The sequence below is a fragment of the Rhinolophus ferrumequinum genome, chromosome 14, assembly GCF_004115265.2.
Source record: "Rhinolophus ferrumequinum isolate MPI-CBG mRhiFer1 chromosome 14, mRhiFer1_v1.p, whole genome shotgun sequence".
NCBI lineage: Eukaryota > Metazoa > Chordata > Mammalia > Chiroptera > Rhinolophidae > Rhinolophus > Rhinolophus ferrumequinum.
The window spans coordinates 5,725,240-5,741,521 of NC_046297.1; the positions used below are offsets into that span (position 1 = coordinate 5,725,240).

General features: G+C 33.4%; 1 protein-coding gene and 1 pseudogene across 3 annotated transcripts in view; both read right to left on the bottom strand.

Annotated features, from left to right (window-relative positions):
* Positions 1 to 316: 316 nt before the first annotated feature.
* On the bottom strand, positions 317 to 1,649 carry LOC117033999 (nucleosome assembly protein 1-like 1; annotated as a pseudogene).
* Positions 1,650 to 2,020: 371 nt separating this feature from the next.
* ZC2HC1A (zinc finger C2HC-type containing 1A) overlaps positions 2,021 to 16,282 on the bottom strand; it is a 38,609-nt gene continuing 24,347 nt past the window's right edge. Inside the window, exons 6-10 of one of the 3 annotated variants that reach the window (XM_033126744.1) lie at positions 16,180 to 16,276; positions 15,389 to 15,488; positions 9,806 to 9,913; positions 6,716 to 6,823; positions 2,021 to 4,234 (exon numbers count right to left, since the gene is read on the bottom strand). In XM_033126744.1, the coding sequence (XP_032982635.1) occupies positions 4,069 to 4,234; positions 6,716 to 6,823; positions 9,806 to 9,913; positions 15,389 to 15,488; positions 16,180 to 16,276 (579 nt within the window). In that variant the 3' untranslated portion in view covers positions 2,021 to 4,068. Of the gene's footprint in view, positions 4,235 to 6,320; positions 6,381 to 6,715; positions 6,824 to 9,805; positions 9,914 to 15,388; positions 15,489 to 16,179; positions 16,277 to 16,282 lie in introns of those variants that run through there. The other 2 variants (XM_033126746.1, XM_033126745.1) reach the window with 2 other exon arrangements.

A 16,282-nucleotide genomic window follows, 5' to 3' on the forward strand; every position in this document is an offset into this window, starting at 1 on the left:
AAACAGTGCTACCCATTTTAATACATAGTAAACAGAAGCATTGGTAAATAATGTAATTTAAGCAATAAGAACTGGAATTAACCATAGAAGCCTGGGGCCCTCTCTCATTCTAACTAAAGGACATAAAACTTAACATGTTAATCTTTCTTTAAAAAAAAATTAACATTCAAGATTTTGTCTCTTTTTTTACTGTCTTATTAGGAGATGCAGTGCACCTCTTCCAAAGTTGGCTCTTCCTCAATAAGGTTAACTGGGTACAAGGCTTAATTCAAGCTTCTACCTGAATTAGTACAAAAATAAGACATTTTCTTGTGAGAACTAAAATTATATTTGACATGTTTATTTTAGGCTGCAAAAACAAGCAAACAAACAAACACCAAAAAATGTGAAACAGACTTGTCAAGTGATGAAAATTCATCCTTTCCAGGGAAGCAGAAGGTAGACCAGTGTAGACAGATTATCCATCCTGCTTCACTGCTGCTTGCACTCTGCTGGGTTTTGAACCTTGAGTCACCATCTGGATCATTTTCCTCACCTTCTTCCTCCCCCTTCCTCATCTGTTTGTTCACCTTTATCATCATCATCATCTTCAGTAGCTTCTCCAGTAAAGTACAACACTGATTTTTAGATTATACACGCATGTAAAAAACGATCTGTTTCAAAGTCTGTAGTAAGGCTGGCGTCAGCATGTCACCCAGATCTCCACTCTCAGGAACTTCAGGAGGGGCAAAAAAATTAAAGAAAGAATCATTGGAAACTCTTTTGGTCACAGTATGAACTCTTACACATCCCTGTGTTTCTGCTTTTTAGTGGTTTTCAAAGTGACATTCTTCCCTTTTTTCCAATTTCTCTGGCACCCTATACAACCCTTATTTTTGGTCCATCGAGAGAAAAGGGATCAGAATCATCTGGTTCTAACTTCATCCTGTATCTCTTTGTCAACACTTCATTTGTGAAATATTCACTGGGTTCAAAGCGAAACTCGAAGACAAAACTCATAGGCTGGCCCGCGTCTGAGAACTTCACTTTAGTCCCTTGCAGTGCTTCAGAATAGGTTCCTCATGTTCTGAATCGTATCAGCCAGCAAGTCAACATTCCTAAAAAGTCATCCAGAGTTCAGGAATTGCCTTGGGGTCTTTCTTTTTCTTCATCTTTTGTGTCATCTTCAGTCGTGGCCTTTTCTTTCAGCTCCTCCGAAATTTCATCTTCCTTATCTGGTTTCCATTGACATTCTTCTTCTGTAGGCTCATAAAGTGTATTCATGATCTCAGATGGTTTCTCAAATAAAGGCTGACAGAGAACAGCGTACTTTCTTTCAAGGTCATGAACTTCCTCATAGAACTTGGCTTCTATCTGTGCACATTTACCTTGAAGGGTTTTGAGAGCAACCACTCGCTGTTTAACTGCCCCAGACAAGCTTTCAACATATGCTGCTGGTGTTTCTACCAGATCGTCAAGTCTTTCTTGAAAGGCTGTGAGGATCTGAGGATTTTGCATCATCGGAACAGTCAGCTGACGTGCTTTGATTTTTGTTTCTTCACCAGTTTCTTCTACTTCTTTTTTTTCCCTTCTACTTCTTCATCATCATCCAAATCTTGATCAAGTTCAGGCTGTTCTTTGTTATTGATGTCTGCCATGTTGTAAGAACGCCAAATAGCACAGGGAGCCGGGCGGCCTGAGCTGTGCCGGCAGTGACTCAGGGAAGCAGCGGGAAGAGCAGGAGGTGGCCCCCAAACAGATGGCGCTGAAAATGTTCGAATATTTTCTTCATGTTTCTGTGTGTTCCTATCTTTCTACCTATGTCTGGATAAGGCATCAGTGAAAACCAACTAGCATTTTTTTTCATTTCATGTCTTTATTGAATAGGTTCAAAAATGAAAACATTATTTGTAATATATAAAAACAGTGAACAAGAGAAAACAGTCATAATAATCTTTTTCAAGCGAATAGCTTTCAGAATGATATATAAGCAATTTTTACATTTTAATTTAAGCTTACAATCTTTTTTTTAATTCTACCACACTGGCAAATACTTGTGAAAATAAATAAAAATGATGCACAGATCTAGGAAAATTTCTTAAAAATCGAACTATTGCACAACAAATCAATGTGGGAACATATGCAAGTAATATAAAAAATGCATTTAAATACAATGTTATAACATGTTTCGTAATTCGTGAATATATTCACCTACCTACTATTTATAATAATCTGTGTTCTGGAATTGGATGATTCCTTAATGAATTCATTTTCCATGTAGTACATTATAACATTTACTTACTATAAAATTCAGTGAGAATCAAACATGTGCCACTTTATTTAAGCCCATTTATCTACCCTTTCCTTGAGCAGACAAAAATTTATGTGGTCTTAAAAAATACTTGAAAGAAAATAGAACTCCATTCTAGATAAAACAAGAGTTAAAAGTTCTTCATGTGATCGATGACAATTAGGACAATTAATGCAAGTAAAACGACAATTCCCATTACCATTAAGTCTATATCCCCTGCCTGAATGAAAAAATGACTAATGAATAAAATTATAAAGTATAAGCATAAATGAATTTCAGAGAAAATTATATGCCACAAATTTGTACATTGATTCTTCTAGTTGATCAGAATCATAAACAAGAAGCTAGAAATTGCCTATAAAAGATTTGCTTGTGCTTTATAATATGATCAAAGCTATTAGGTCTGATTCAACAGAAATTACTACTAAATTACTGAATATGGCTGCACAAGCAAAGAGATTTAGTACTAAAGACTACGTTACATTGAATGTGACAATGATAAAAGCTGTATTTTAGCCAAAGTGAAAGAAAGAGTATAATTAAATTTTTGTGAATGTTTAATCACATAATAAGTCAGGTGTGCATTAAAGCAATGCATTTTCAATGCCTTGTGATGTGAATGGTGTTTCAACATTAAAAACTAAAAAGAAAACATGAGTAGGAAAAACTAGATATTTTCTTAACCTAATCATAACTACATCTGTCTATATACTTCAAGGGACTGAATTTGAATACTTTTACCTCCATGCCCTGCACTAGTGATTATTTACCAAAATTATTATTTATTAGGTGAGGTGATTTGTTTTAAAATCCATTATAGTAATTTCTTCTACATTCAGATACATAGAAATAAACATAAAAGATTTTGAAAGAAATTTTTGCATTTTTATATTAAATAATTACATGTTCAAACTGCAAAAATGAAGTAGTAAATTAAAAATACTCTTTAGTCATGAGATTATAGAAAGGAAAAAAAAAGTGAAACTTTCCAAATGCAGTTAGAAGTAAAAAAGAATATACTTTCAAATAATACATAGAGGTAAAACAAAACATTCTGTTATAACTAGAATAGGATATATTTGTGTTTTCAGCCTTGTGTCTCTGAAAAGGAAATTGTATAATTACATTTTCAGAGAATGAGTAAAGATATTTAAATTATATAATTAATCATACACCGCGTAAAAGGGTAACATAGACCTTGAGGTTTTTGGTTTCTTTCCTATTTTTTAAAATATTTATAAATGAACTATTGAAGAGCTCTACAGGAAAATGATCTCACATAACTAACTGTAACTAAAAATATTCTCTTCAATTCTTCATCCCATCCTACTATAACAGATACCAATAATACGTGAAAATAGGCACCAATAATAAAAATGTTTATTTTGATTTTTTGTTCAAATAATAATCATCCTAAAGCACGAAGGGCCAAGCACTAGAGTCTGAGGGTTTGTAGACATATCCTTACTGGGTTTTAATGACAGCAATATAAAACTAATACCTAAGTTAATGATTCCACTTGAAATTATTTTCTGACAGATAAGTAAATATTTCCTTGAATGGCACAGTTTGGGGTATCAAGTATTTATTATACATTTATTATGTACATATATATATATACACACACACATATTACATAGCCGAAGGAGTATACTCCAAAAATTGCTGGAAAAAGTATTTTGAATAATTTTAGCACAAAATAACTAGAAGAAGTGCTCTAGCTGGAAGCAGCAAGTCATAAAATTCTGGACTTAGCTCTTTTTCTTTTGGGATTTTGTTCACAGAACCATTCTTCGAATGCCACATTCACAGCAGAACTTTGCCCATTCTACAGGGTATTTAGTCCCACACTCATGACAGAATTTTGGTAAGTGTCCAGATGAATTTCCTTCATTGCCTTTAATGTTTCCACCATTGAATGAAGATATGTAGTCTCCATCTGGCCTGGAGAAGTACAGGAAAAAAGTAGAAATACAAAGTTCACTTCAGTTGTTTTCAACCTATAACCCTGGGGAAAAAGGGCATATTAAGTATAACTAAAAGCTTTCTTAATCTCATTTTTAATATTCTTCTAGTTCAGATAAAAAAGAACCTCTTTTTGTAACTATTAAAATTTGAAGTGTTTTATTTGGCATTATATTTGTCCCTAAATAATGTCTTTAAATCTATCCTCTAATTCACTTCTTGCATATTGTTGTGACTTCTATAGTTTAAATGATCTTTTGAGTTTTTAAGTTTTTTTCCTTATGTTGAGTTCTATTTGGTTCTTTTGCAAAGATGTTCAAATATTTCTGTGATAGTATACTGTTATTGTTTATGAGTCCAATTCTCTTATTTATATACGTTAAACAGACTTATTCTATAAGCAATGTTTGATGATTTCAAAATCTTAAGCAATGGGCGCTTGTGTTTGTTTTCTGTTACCTCTTGTGACTGATTGCTAGTTTCTTAGTATAGTTTGGAATTTCCATGTGTGTCTTGCAAGTCAGAATTGTGAGCTCATGTTTGCTTACCTCTGAGAATCAGGAAGCCTAGGTTAAGAGCATTTCACACCAGACAATTTGCTTTTGCTTTTATGGGCTCTGAGGGAGCTACTACACTACATCTACGTAAGTTATCTGTCCAGTTAAGAATTTCTTAGAACAGGCAGATATTGTACTTTTAACCCTAGACTCATGTGAACGTAAGCCTATAGTTATGAATGATCTGGGAACTCTTACATTGTTCTGAGCTGTGGCTGAGACACTCAAGTTTCCATGGAGTCCTGGTTGGTGAAATCTTTTTTCCTAATCCATCCTTTCACTGAGAGACAACCCTTTGAATATTGTTGAGAAAAGGATTGATAACACTCTTTCTCCCTTTCTGTGGACACACCTGGCCTTGGGAAAACTTCCTGGCTCTGTTTAACGAAAACCTAATAATGGTGGAATGCCAGCTCTTTTTCCAGGTGAGAATGCTTATAGTCGACTGAAACTGAACATATTCCTCAGGACATATCCCTGGACTGTCATAAGAGCTACTGGTTCCCTTGGGGACACATAATTTCTAATTAAACTATTCCTACAGCCACCTATGAGATCTTGTTCTTACACTTAAGCTGTCACTTGGTCAGCCAAAGAAGACTAGCTTCAGGACAGCAGCGAGGGCTCCACTGGGAGAGACACCTGAGGCTGCCCTGCTACTGTGTTTCCCCGAAAATAAGACCTAGCCGGACAATCAGCTCTAATGCGTCTTTTGGAGCAAAAATTAATTAATATAAGACCAGGTATTATATTTACTTATATTATATAAGACGCGGTCTTATATATAGTAAAATAAGACTGGGTCTTATATTAATTTTTGCTCCAAAAGGCACATTAGAGCTGATTGTCTGGCTAGGTCTTATTTTCGGGGAAACACGGTATCATTCGTACTTCCTGTAAATAAGTCCAGTGCCACATGTAACACTGTCATGTGAGTATCTCTAGCTGAGCCTGAGATGACCCCTTGGTGGGCATTTCAAGGGTCCTGGCTTACAGGAAGAGGCATGGGAGGAGAGGAAGGGACAGCTGAGTTCTAATGCTCCACTTTGTGTCAGTCCAAGAAAACAACTCATCTCTCCCACAATGCCGTTAAAACCCAAGCCTCCAAGTAGTGAAGATCAGTCAAAACCTCAGTGCAGCTGCTGTCGGGTAATTTACCAATCTGACCTCCAGTTTCCTTCATATTTTTGTCTTGTGGAAATTTCTCTTGCTTTTCTGAGAGCTAAGTATCTTGCTTCATGGATCTTGCTTTAAACTTTTCTGGAACATTTTGTGGACTAACTTCACTCCTTTTTCACTGTTACGTTTTAACTCTCATTTTTCCTTTCTATTCTTCCTTCATTTTAAAAAAATATTGTACCATACTGTATATCATGAATTTATATACTTTGCCTTAAAACTTTCTGGAATAAGTTAGGATCTCTATAAAAAATAAGTATCTGTAACTAGGACAATTTCATTATATGCTTAAAAACAGAATGAATGTCAAAGTTATACAAACCTTGTGACAGAATAGAAAGGGAAGTACATGGATTGTCACAGCCTCAGCAGGGGTTCAAATTAGAATGCTGCTGAAAATTGTAATAGTAATGGTTTAAAAAATCCATTATTCAACTTGTAGAGGTAAAAATAACCATGATGCAGTTAAAAATGCAGATACAAAGAACATAACTGAATTCAGTGTAACTGAACAATCCTTGAGAATTTACAACAATAATTATCAGGTATAGGAAAATATGATTGATGTACAAACTATTTCTTTAGTGTACAATTTAAAAGCCAGATTAAATCACATAGCAAAAAAAAAAAGTCAGATTTTGTATAAAAGCCTGATACATATTTTTGTAGGCGGTCGTTGGAAAACTGTATTCACTTTTAGTTTACTTATTAAAATAAAACATACCTGGCCATGTAGCTTTCAGCATATGTTTTTCTCTTGCTTGTAAGTACAGTTGAGGCAGGATTTCGTGCCAAACTAGGTGGTGTAGAATTTCGAGGTTTGATGTTAGTTCTAGAAGGGTGGCATAATGAAAAAGTATTGACTAGTAATCATTTACTTCTCAGATTGCTTATTAGCATGATTAAAAAAATAATTAGAAGCTGTTGAGAGGTAAAGTCAAAAGATTAAAATCCAAATAATTATTTTAAATATGAAAACAATGGTAGTTAATACTAAAGATAAACCAAAGCATTTTGCATTTACTAACACTATCCTGATGGTATAAAAGATCAATTAAAATATGTACATATGCTTTACATGAAATTTGTAAGTTAATAAGTCTGAAAAGCTTCAAGTTTTTTGAAGTTTAAAATATATAATTTCCTCAAAATGGAGATGTGTTCCGTTAATGCCTATGAAAGAATAACCGTTAAATAATATGCTAAGCATGTGAGATGGAGTAAAAGACTTTAAACATTACTAACAACTTTAAACATGAGCCAGCCACTTGAGGGGCTAACAGTTTATTTTTGAGACTCTATTGTGAGAAGCAGCAACTAAAATAAATGGGTTAATATAATTTTCCCTTCAAACATTTAATTTCACCAACACACAGCCTGGCTATCTGGTATCACTGGAAGAGTTGTGGTTGGACCATCACTAAATTCCCTTTTGGAAACTTCAGGAATCAAAGAAAACTTAGAAGAGTATATGGCGGTATAATGGTAAAAGCATAGGCTTTGGGATTCTAATGAATCTATTGAAATCCCACTGCTACTGACCAACTTGGTAATAGTGGTCATCCTCTCTGAGTCCATCATCACTTATCTAATAGGAAGTTACGAGATACAAACTGTAATTTATTTGAACATTTGGAATAGTTGATGATAATTTCATTACCACTGTGGCTATTGCTACTAGTACAAATTAACATTTATATTATGGTGCCCACTACATTTGGTATAGCCACATCTCTCATTGCCTTCATATATAAACTTATTTAAGCACCCCAGTAATCCTATCAAGTGGGGCGACTTAATAACTCCACTTTACAGCAGAGGCAAAGGGCAGTTAAGTACCTTACCCAAGGTGGGACAGTCAGTATGTTGCTGAACTTGGGGTCAGATGTTCAGTAAATTAGTTCCCTCCCCCTCTTGATTTACTTGAATCTTTTCACTTCAGAGATAAGCAATGTTATGTTAGATGAACATGCAGAATACTTTTTAAAATTCCTTTTGAACGGAAGTTTTTAAACTTTGCCTGAGAGTCTTCCTTCTCTATTTATACAGCAAAGTTGGAGAGAGTTTCCTAGAATTTTAAATAGTGAGCTTGAAAATACATACAGGTAATCTGTTTTTCAAATGCCCACTACATGCCAAATATGATGTCAGACACGATACATACTTCACTTTGTTTAACCTTCACAAAAACTCAGAAGAGAACGCATTTTAAAGCTGAAGAAACTCAGAGTCAGAGAGATTCAGTAATTTGCAAAGCTATTACATGATCAGAGTACTTGAACTTGCATTTAGTGGGTCATATTACAAATCTTATATTTAAATGCAATGTTATCCTTCAAAGGGACGCTGCTTTGAATGGTTACTTTAAATTATTTCTAAACTTCTACAGAAATCACCTTGGGGCATGCATGGGTTACCCCGGACCTCAAATAACCTTCAAATGGTCACTGCAAGTCCATCTTGAGGTGTATTCTACTCTTATAGCCCCTGTAGGGATGTTGCTACAGTCCCTTTTTAGAACATCGATCTCTAAACAATCATTGCCAAAGAATGGCAATTCCTCCAGTGACAGTCAGAAGCAGAGGAAGCATTTTTTATTGTTTGGCTCTAGAACAAAGTCCTGTTAGAAATCCTATCACTTTTACATAGTATGTACATGAGGTATACAGATAATACAAACACACCCATACATATACACACACACAACTTTACCATATCGATAATTTAAAGTTGTTCAAATAATTAGAAAATAAAGACATTAGAGAAAAAATACGATTATAAGTAATAGCTGCCATTATTAAATGTCAATCAGGTATTTTTAGTAACATCTAAGAGAGAGAATCTGAATATTAAGAACCATTCTTGGAGACTGGGAAACAGAGTCCTGATCAGTACTTGAAACAGGTTGCCCCAGTCTCACAAGGGAAACACATTTTTCTTCCTGGCCAGAGTCTGAAAAGTGGAATCTGCCCGCTGTAGTTCAAGAAGTTATAAGAGAAGGTTTAATATTAGAATTGCACTTAATACAGCTTCTGGCTAGTCAGTGGTTCATGCAGTCGTAATACCAAAAAGAAAAATGGCTTAGGGCACAGATCGTTCCTTCTAGGATTTATCATTAACTATTATACTTGAAATACTCAGGGCTGCTGCGACTATCTTCAAGACTTCTCCCATCTTTATTTTATTGTATATCTAATATATTTTTCAACTTTAATAAGTAACTTATTAGGCCCTAATTTCATCACTTTAAAAATGAGAGGCCTAGACTTGTATTGGAGCCCAATCTAATGAACCTTGAAGTTTTATGTGTTCCAAAATGACTGCCATATCCTTCCCGGTTTACGTGGAATTTATAACCATCCATGAAGAGACTGAGGATCCCTAGATGAAATGCTTTCTAGGATCTTTCTTTCCCTGCCTTTTTATAATAATTCATCAACTATGAGATAATCGAGCAATATTATATAACACATATGGCATAATCCCTATATTCTTCTTTTCAAAAATATTACTCCTAAAAAAAGCTTCATAAAAAAATAACAATTATTGAAAGTGACTACTATTTCAACCCTCTAAAAATTAAAATTTAATGGAATAAAATGTATGCTCTTAAAAAGCTTCAGGACAATAGAAATGTTCACCAAAAATCAAAGTGTTTTAAGTCCTAGAATATTATTTAGCATTTCTTGGCTTAAAAACAATTAAAATAATTTTTTTTAAGTATAGGCATATGCGAGTTTATAGTATTCCACTATATAAAGCTTTTAAGGAAATATCTGAAAAAGATTAACCAAACTGAATTATGAATACTTACTTGTAAATGGGTAATAACTCATGTCTTTTGACGGCACTGTATGATTTTGTATCACTGTCATACAACTGTCTTCCAGTTCGAAGTGGAGGGCCTAACTTGTCCATCTTACTATTAAAATATATAAAGGTGTACCCATAAGGAGATTGCTATTGTTTGTTTCTGGGTATATATTTTTTTAAAATGACATTATTCTGATTCACCAGAAAGTCCCCACACTCCCCAACTCTTAATTATCTGATTGCCAGGGTAAGGACCAATGTCAAAAAGAATCCTCAGATATGTCACACAATGTCCATTATTAAATATAAAAATTTTGAGTATTAGGCCACCCTACCAGTTTTGATGAATTTCCAAATAAATGCCACATTTACACACAGCAGAACAATGCTATGTGTAACAGGACACTTAAGACAAAAACGGTTTCAAGTAAAATTTGTGAAGCTAGAAGTGAACTGAAAGTTGTTCTAGTAAATAAGACAGATCTGACGCTTGTTCTTATGGAGTTCCCAAATAATCTCATTGTTTCCCTTCCCTGAATTCATAGAACCTTTTTCTTTTTTCTTCGTTATTATTTTATTTTATCATTTCCCCTGCATTTTAAAATTCCAAAAACAAAATAAGAAGTCATATAAATATTTATGTCTTTACCCAATTTGACTTTCTAGCAAAGAATAGCTATTTCTGAAATTTATTCAGAGAAAATAAAATATGATCCTATGTGAACAAATATGGATGGTAATTGTGAAAAACCGCATGTAAAAATGTTAAGAGGCCAGACCAAAAGTATAAAGGATTTCCACCTAAAGGATAAGGGAAGAATTGCTGGTTTGTAGATATTTCATTGTACATCAATCAAATAACTGAATCTCATATACACGTACAGTCACCAACCAATGTGCATTCATAGTAGGGAGCAGGGAAAATTATGAAATCAGGAGAACTATATCTTATTTTAATATAAGACCCGGTCTTATATCATAAAGACCGGGTTTTATAGTACAATAAGAGTGGGTCTTATATTAATTTTTGCTCCAAAAGACGCATTAGAGCTGATTGTCCAGCTAGGTCTTATTTTCGGGGAAACATAGTATGTATTTATATATGTACACTTATATATACAAATATACAAACAATTCAAATGTTACTTAGGCAAAATGTAAGTAAATGTTATTCGTAAACTAAAAATCACTTAAACTTCTGCTATAATTTGCTACTTTATACTATGCTGATATCAAGGTAAAACCATACAAAACAATCTAAATTTATAAATCTCAATAATATAATCAAGACTGTACAAATACAAAAATTTACACATATAAATATATTATACCGTGGGTGCCAAAAAATATATATATCCATTTTAAGAGATGTTAACACTTTTGTCAACGTTGCTCAAGCAGTAGTTTGACATAATCTGAAGTGTCTGGACGCTGATGGGAACCACTTTGAGCACCTCTTGTAATTGCAGAAGTCAAACGTGACTTGTATTCATCTTTTGTTATCGGTATATATTAATACAGTTTTTTCCTTTCTTAAAATGTATATACATTTTTTTGGCGCCCTCTGTATATAAATTTATTGATATATAGAATAAACATATCTAAATATATACATATAAAATCTTGATTACTCATATATTTTTGAATACCATGTAATAAAAATCAATGTTGGAGTAACTAAATAAATTGTTTAAGTATTAGTTTGTGAAAGAACTTTCAAACACTTAACCCTTTCTCTAAACGACGCAGGACATAAGATGTAACAGATCATTTCTCATGTACCATCTCCACATTTATTTTAGAGAACATAAACACTTCCTTGCTCATGTCTCCTTTTCTATCAAGCCCCTTATTTCCATGACTCAACCTCCAGTAGCTAAAGATAAGTAAAAGCAGTAACAAGATGAGGGGAAACTGGGGGAAAAAAAATTGAAATCTCTGCAAAAGTGATATTATCAAAGGGAATTTAAAGGCTTCACTCCACATTCAATTTGTGTTAAGAAATGCTCCTTATGTGCATTCTGTTGCTCCAAAGTAAACTGTTTTTCCCAGTAACTGAACAGAGATGCTTTGAAGTTTGATATTTTAGCTATTGAAAATCATCAGCTGAACTATCCATTTAAGCTGGTAATTAACTTTTAAGAAAACATGATTCTCAAAGCATGGCTGTGTGAACTTTGTGACAATTCAAATGTGGCAATATTTATTTAAAAGCTCTGTGTTTCATCATACTTCTAAAATCTAGGATTAGAGATGGTCATCTTTTAGAATAAGGGAACAAGTTCTACAGGGTTTACATTTTACTTTAAAAAAGAAATCTGTTAAAATCAATTGACCCACAGATGATTATTGAGAAATTAATTTTCAAACATGAGAATTTTCACAAGTGTAAAGATAAACTTTTCCTGTAGTATGACTCCAATACATGTTAAATATTACAGACCACTGATATGCATGATTAAAGCTGCCCACAATAAAGATTATGTATATGCCAGACTTTAAACAACCCCAAGTCACTGAAATTATTCCATTTTATTAATCTCAGAAGATGCTCAATTTCTTGAACATTTCAGTTATTCCTTTACTCGATCCTGAATCCTCCGTCAGTGAAAATAATAGCTGCCATACAAACTTCACATAATTATTCCATTAGTACGTACCAGGATCATGACTCTATGGTGTGCCAATAGGTTGACAAACGAGGGATTTAATTTATTAATTCATTCCTTTTTTCATTTATGTGTCAAACATTTATTTTGTGCCTATAAGCTGGGCATTGTACTACATTTTGTACTTACATCTGTAAGCAAGAGGGCATGCAAAGCTTTACCATCACAGAGCTTACAACCCAAAGGGAAAGAAACAGATCATTACCTCAGTAATTCTAAACAAAGAATGAAGCCTGCCACTAGACAGCCAGCCATGAATGGTTCTATTTCATATAGTAACACAGTAATGTTCCAGTTAATATAGCAATATGTTAGCCAGAAGCAAACACCACTGCTCTCTTCCCAGTAGCTACAAACATTCCTTTAACATGTAAGGATCATGTATAAATGGACAATTGGGATTTGAACAGTTATGTTTGACAGTTTAATATGATGTGGGAGAACCAGAAATTTTAAATCTTCGTGGCATTATAGGAGTACATAATATAAAATTACGGGCTCAAAATCTTTGAGTGTTAGTAAAAACGTATTTTCTCCCAGGGATGATGTAAATGTTGATCAGACTTTCTGTTGTCATTATCTAACCAGAGTCACAGAATGTTGTCAGAGAGACACAGAAAAGAGATACAAAAAGAGATCAGCACAAAGTGATACAGCTATTTAGTGGCAAAGCAGGACCTAGAAGCTTAGTTTTCTAATCCAAAGTCAGTGCCCCTTGGGATCATCCCAGCCAGCTTCACAGGCCCTATTTAAGAACATGGTATCATTTCAACTTAATATTGCAATTGATAAAATTAACAGTATGATAGGAGAGAGGTACTGAAAATTACCAGCTTTTAATTCATAATCAAGTATAAATGAAACTATTAGCTTGGTGCAAAAGTAATTGTGATTTGAAAGGTTAAGAATAACTGCAAAAACACAATTACTTTTTTTTGTGTGTGCACAATTTTTTTTTTTTTAAATTTATTGGGGTGACAATTGTTAGTAAAATTACATAGATTTCAGGTGTGCAATTCTGTATCACATCATCTATAAATTACATTGTGTGTTCACCATCCAGAGTCAGTTCTCCTTCCATCACCATATATTTGATCCCCCTTACCCTCATCTCCCACCCCCCAACCCCCTTACCCTCTGGTAACCACTAAATTACGTTCCCCAGATTAATTTTCAAACCCCGTGGCCATCCTGTGGTCACCGACTGCCCTCCAATCCCCTCCCCCTCCCCCCCACTCCCACCCCCCCCGCCCATCTAGCAACCCTCAGTTTTTCCTCTTTGTCTCCAAAACTGTTTCTGATTAGTTCATTCACTTATTCTTTTCTTTAGATTCCGCAAATAAGTGACATCACATGGTACTTTTACACCAACCTAATATAAATAATACTATAAACACTAGAAACTAATGTGAAATGCAGTTCTCTGTGATATGGTTAAAAAGGCTTTTTGTAAAGTTAAAACACATGGTTTTGTTTATCTTTATTAAAGTCAACTCAGTAGAGGAAAAAAATCAAATCAGTTTTTATCACTGGAAGATGAGAACCTTTTACTTTCCAACTACCTGTTCTACTGATAACCTCTCTCTTTCTTAAGGACAGTCTGTCTCTTCTCTTTTCTTTTTGGAAGCACACCAAAAAGAAAAAAACAACATTTAAATAATCAGATCTTGTTAGTTGATTTTCTTTTTCTACAATAATTAAATTCCTTTTAGTTCTTGCACTTTCTATTATAATCCAAATGAGGAAACCAAAGTCAAGTACTCTTATCTGATGTATACCCTCGTATATATTTCATACAAACTAAAATAACAACCTATACAAACTAAAAATAATATTTCCTAAAGTTGATATTTCCTAAATCAATTTAATGAATATTTCTAAAGATATAGACCTAAGCCCTTATTCTAATGGTCATATATAGTAATCCTTAATTTTCTGACATCAAAATGGAAGAGAAAGTTAGTTGCTATTGGAAAAGGAAGACTTCTATTCAAGTCTCAAGTGTTATCAACAATTTTCCCACATTAAAATAATTGTTGAAAGCTTAATTATGCTACTTTAGTGAAAGCATGTATATAAAATTGTAGAAAGATAAAAAGTACTTTGGAAAATAATGAAGTAAAAGGAAAAGAATCATCCACTATTAATATTTCAGTATATTTTATCTTTTTTGTCTACACACATTTTCTAGTTTCTATCACAGCAAACATGGAGTTTGTATACTATAGTCCTCTTGTTATAGCACAATCATCCTATTAAAATTTATGTATATTTTATGGTTGCATAATATCCCATTATAGATTTTCAAAATTTGCTCTTCCAACAAAGCTATACATACTTAGGTGATTTTGTATTTTTAACATTGTAATAAAAACACCTGAAAAGAGACCAATGTTTAGAGCTAAAAATACCCCAAATCTGTATCCTCTTCCAACTCTTAACACCTGTTTGGCTTTGAGTAAATCACTTTGCTTCTGAACCTCTCATCTTCTGGTAATGGGGTGGTTTTAATAAAATTGTATGTAAAATATCTAGCACAGTGCCTAATACATAAAGGTTGATGAATTATGGTTATTACAAACATCTTCTGTATTTCAAATGATTTCTTTAGATTCTCAGAGTAAAATCATTCAATCAAAAATGTTTTTAAGACTCTTGATAAATGCCACGAGATTTTTTTCTAATACGGTTATACTAATTTAGACCATCAATAGCAGTGATTGTATTTCTGATCAGCAATACGTTAAAGGACAAAATAACTAAAAATTAAGGTTAACGAAAAACCCAATTATTCAAGCAAAATAAAACCTTAGTATTTTATGTGTATGTATATATGTATCATATACATAATTATATATACATATATATGCTATATATCATATATATAAAATAAATTAAGTTCATTGTAGACTTACCCAGCCTGAGGGGCTGCTATCCCTTTATGGGAGGGAGATAAGGTCTGAAGTTTGTTTCCCAAAGAGCTACTAACTGAAGACACTTTACCTGAAGGCACACCTTGCAATAAAAAAGGCATTAGTTTTAATGACACTTTTTAAAAAAAAATCACATAAAACAGAGCATCTGACAAGGAAAACAATGCTTTAGTAGCAATAATCAAAACAAGTTATTTTTTTAAAAATGAAGCTTCCAGGGAATAACATACATCATCCTTCATTTCTAATTTCTTTATTTCTTTCTTACAAATTACATACAAATAACGGTACAATGTAGTGGTCAGTATCTTTTTCAAACCATTAAACATGTGTCTATTAAATACAACTGTCAAGTTCAGATTTAGGTAGAAATGAGGAAAAAATACTCAAGTCAAAAAATCAAAAGAATCTGGGTGACTATTCTGAACAGATATTATATCAATAACATCAAGGATACACATTTAATCTAAAAATACTATAAAATGTCTAAAGTAGAAGCTATTGAAAGTTACATTATTTTTACTCAGAAATAATTACTTATCCTCCCCATCTCTTGCTAATTATAATCTATTTTAATAATCAAGAATAATATACCATCTTCATTTCCTTCTCTACCAACAGTGTTTTTATAACAACAACAAAAAAAAAGAGAGCAAGAGAGTGATAGGGAGAGAGGCATGGAGGGAAGGAGGAATGGAGGGATGGAGGGAGGGAAAGAGGGACGGAGGGAAGGAAGGAAGAAGGTAAAAAAGTTTTTTCGCGGGTCTTGTTACCTCCAATAGTTTTGCTTATGCCACTCGGCTGCGGTAATCGTGAAGATCCTGGCGTAGTTCCAGGAGAATTTGACTTTTTAAGTGCAGGTGGCTTATACTAAAA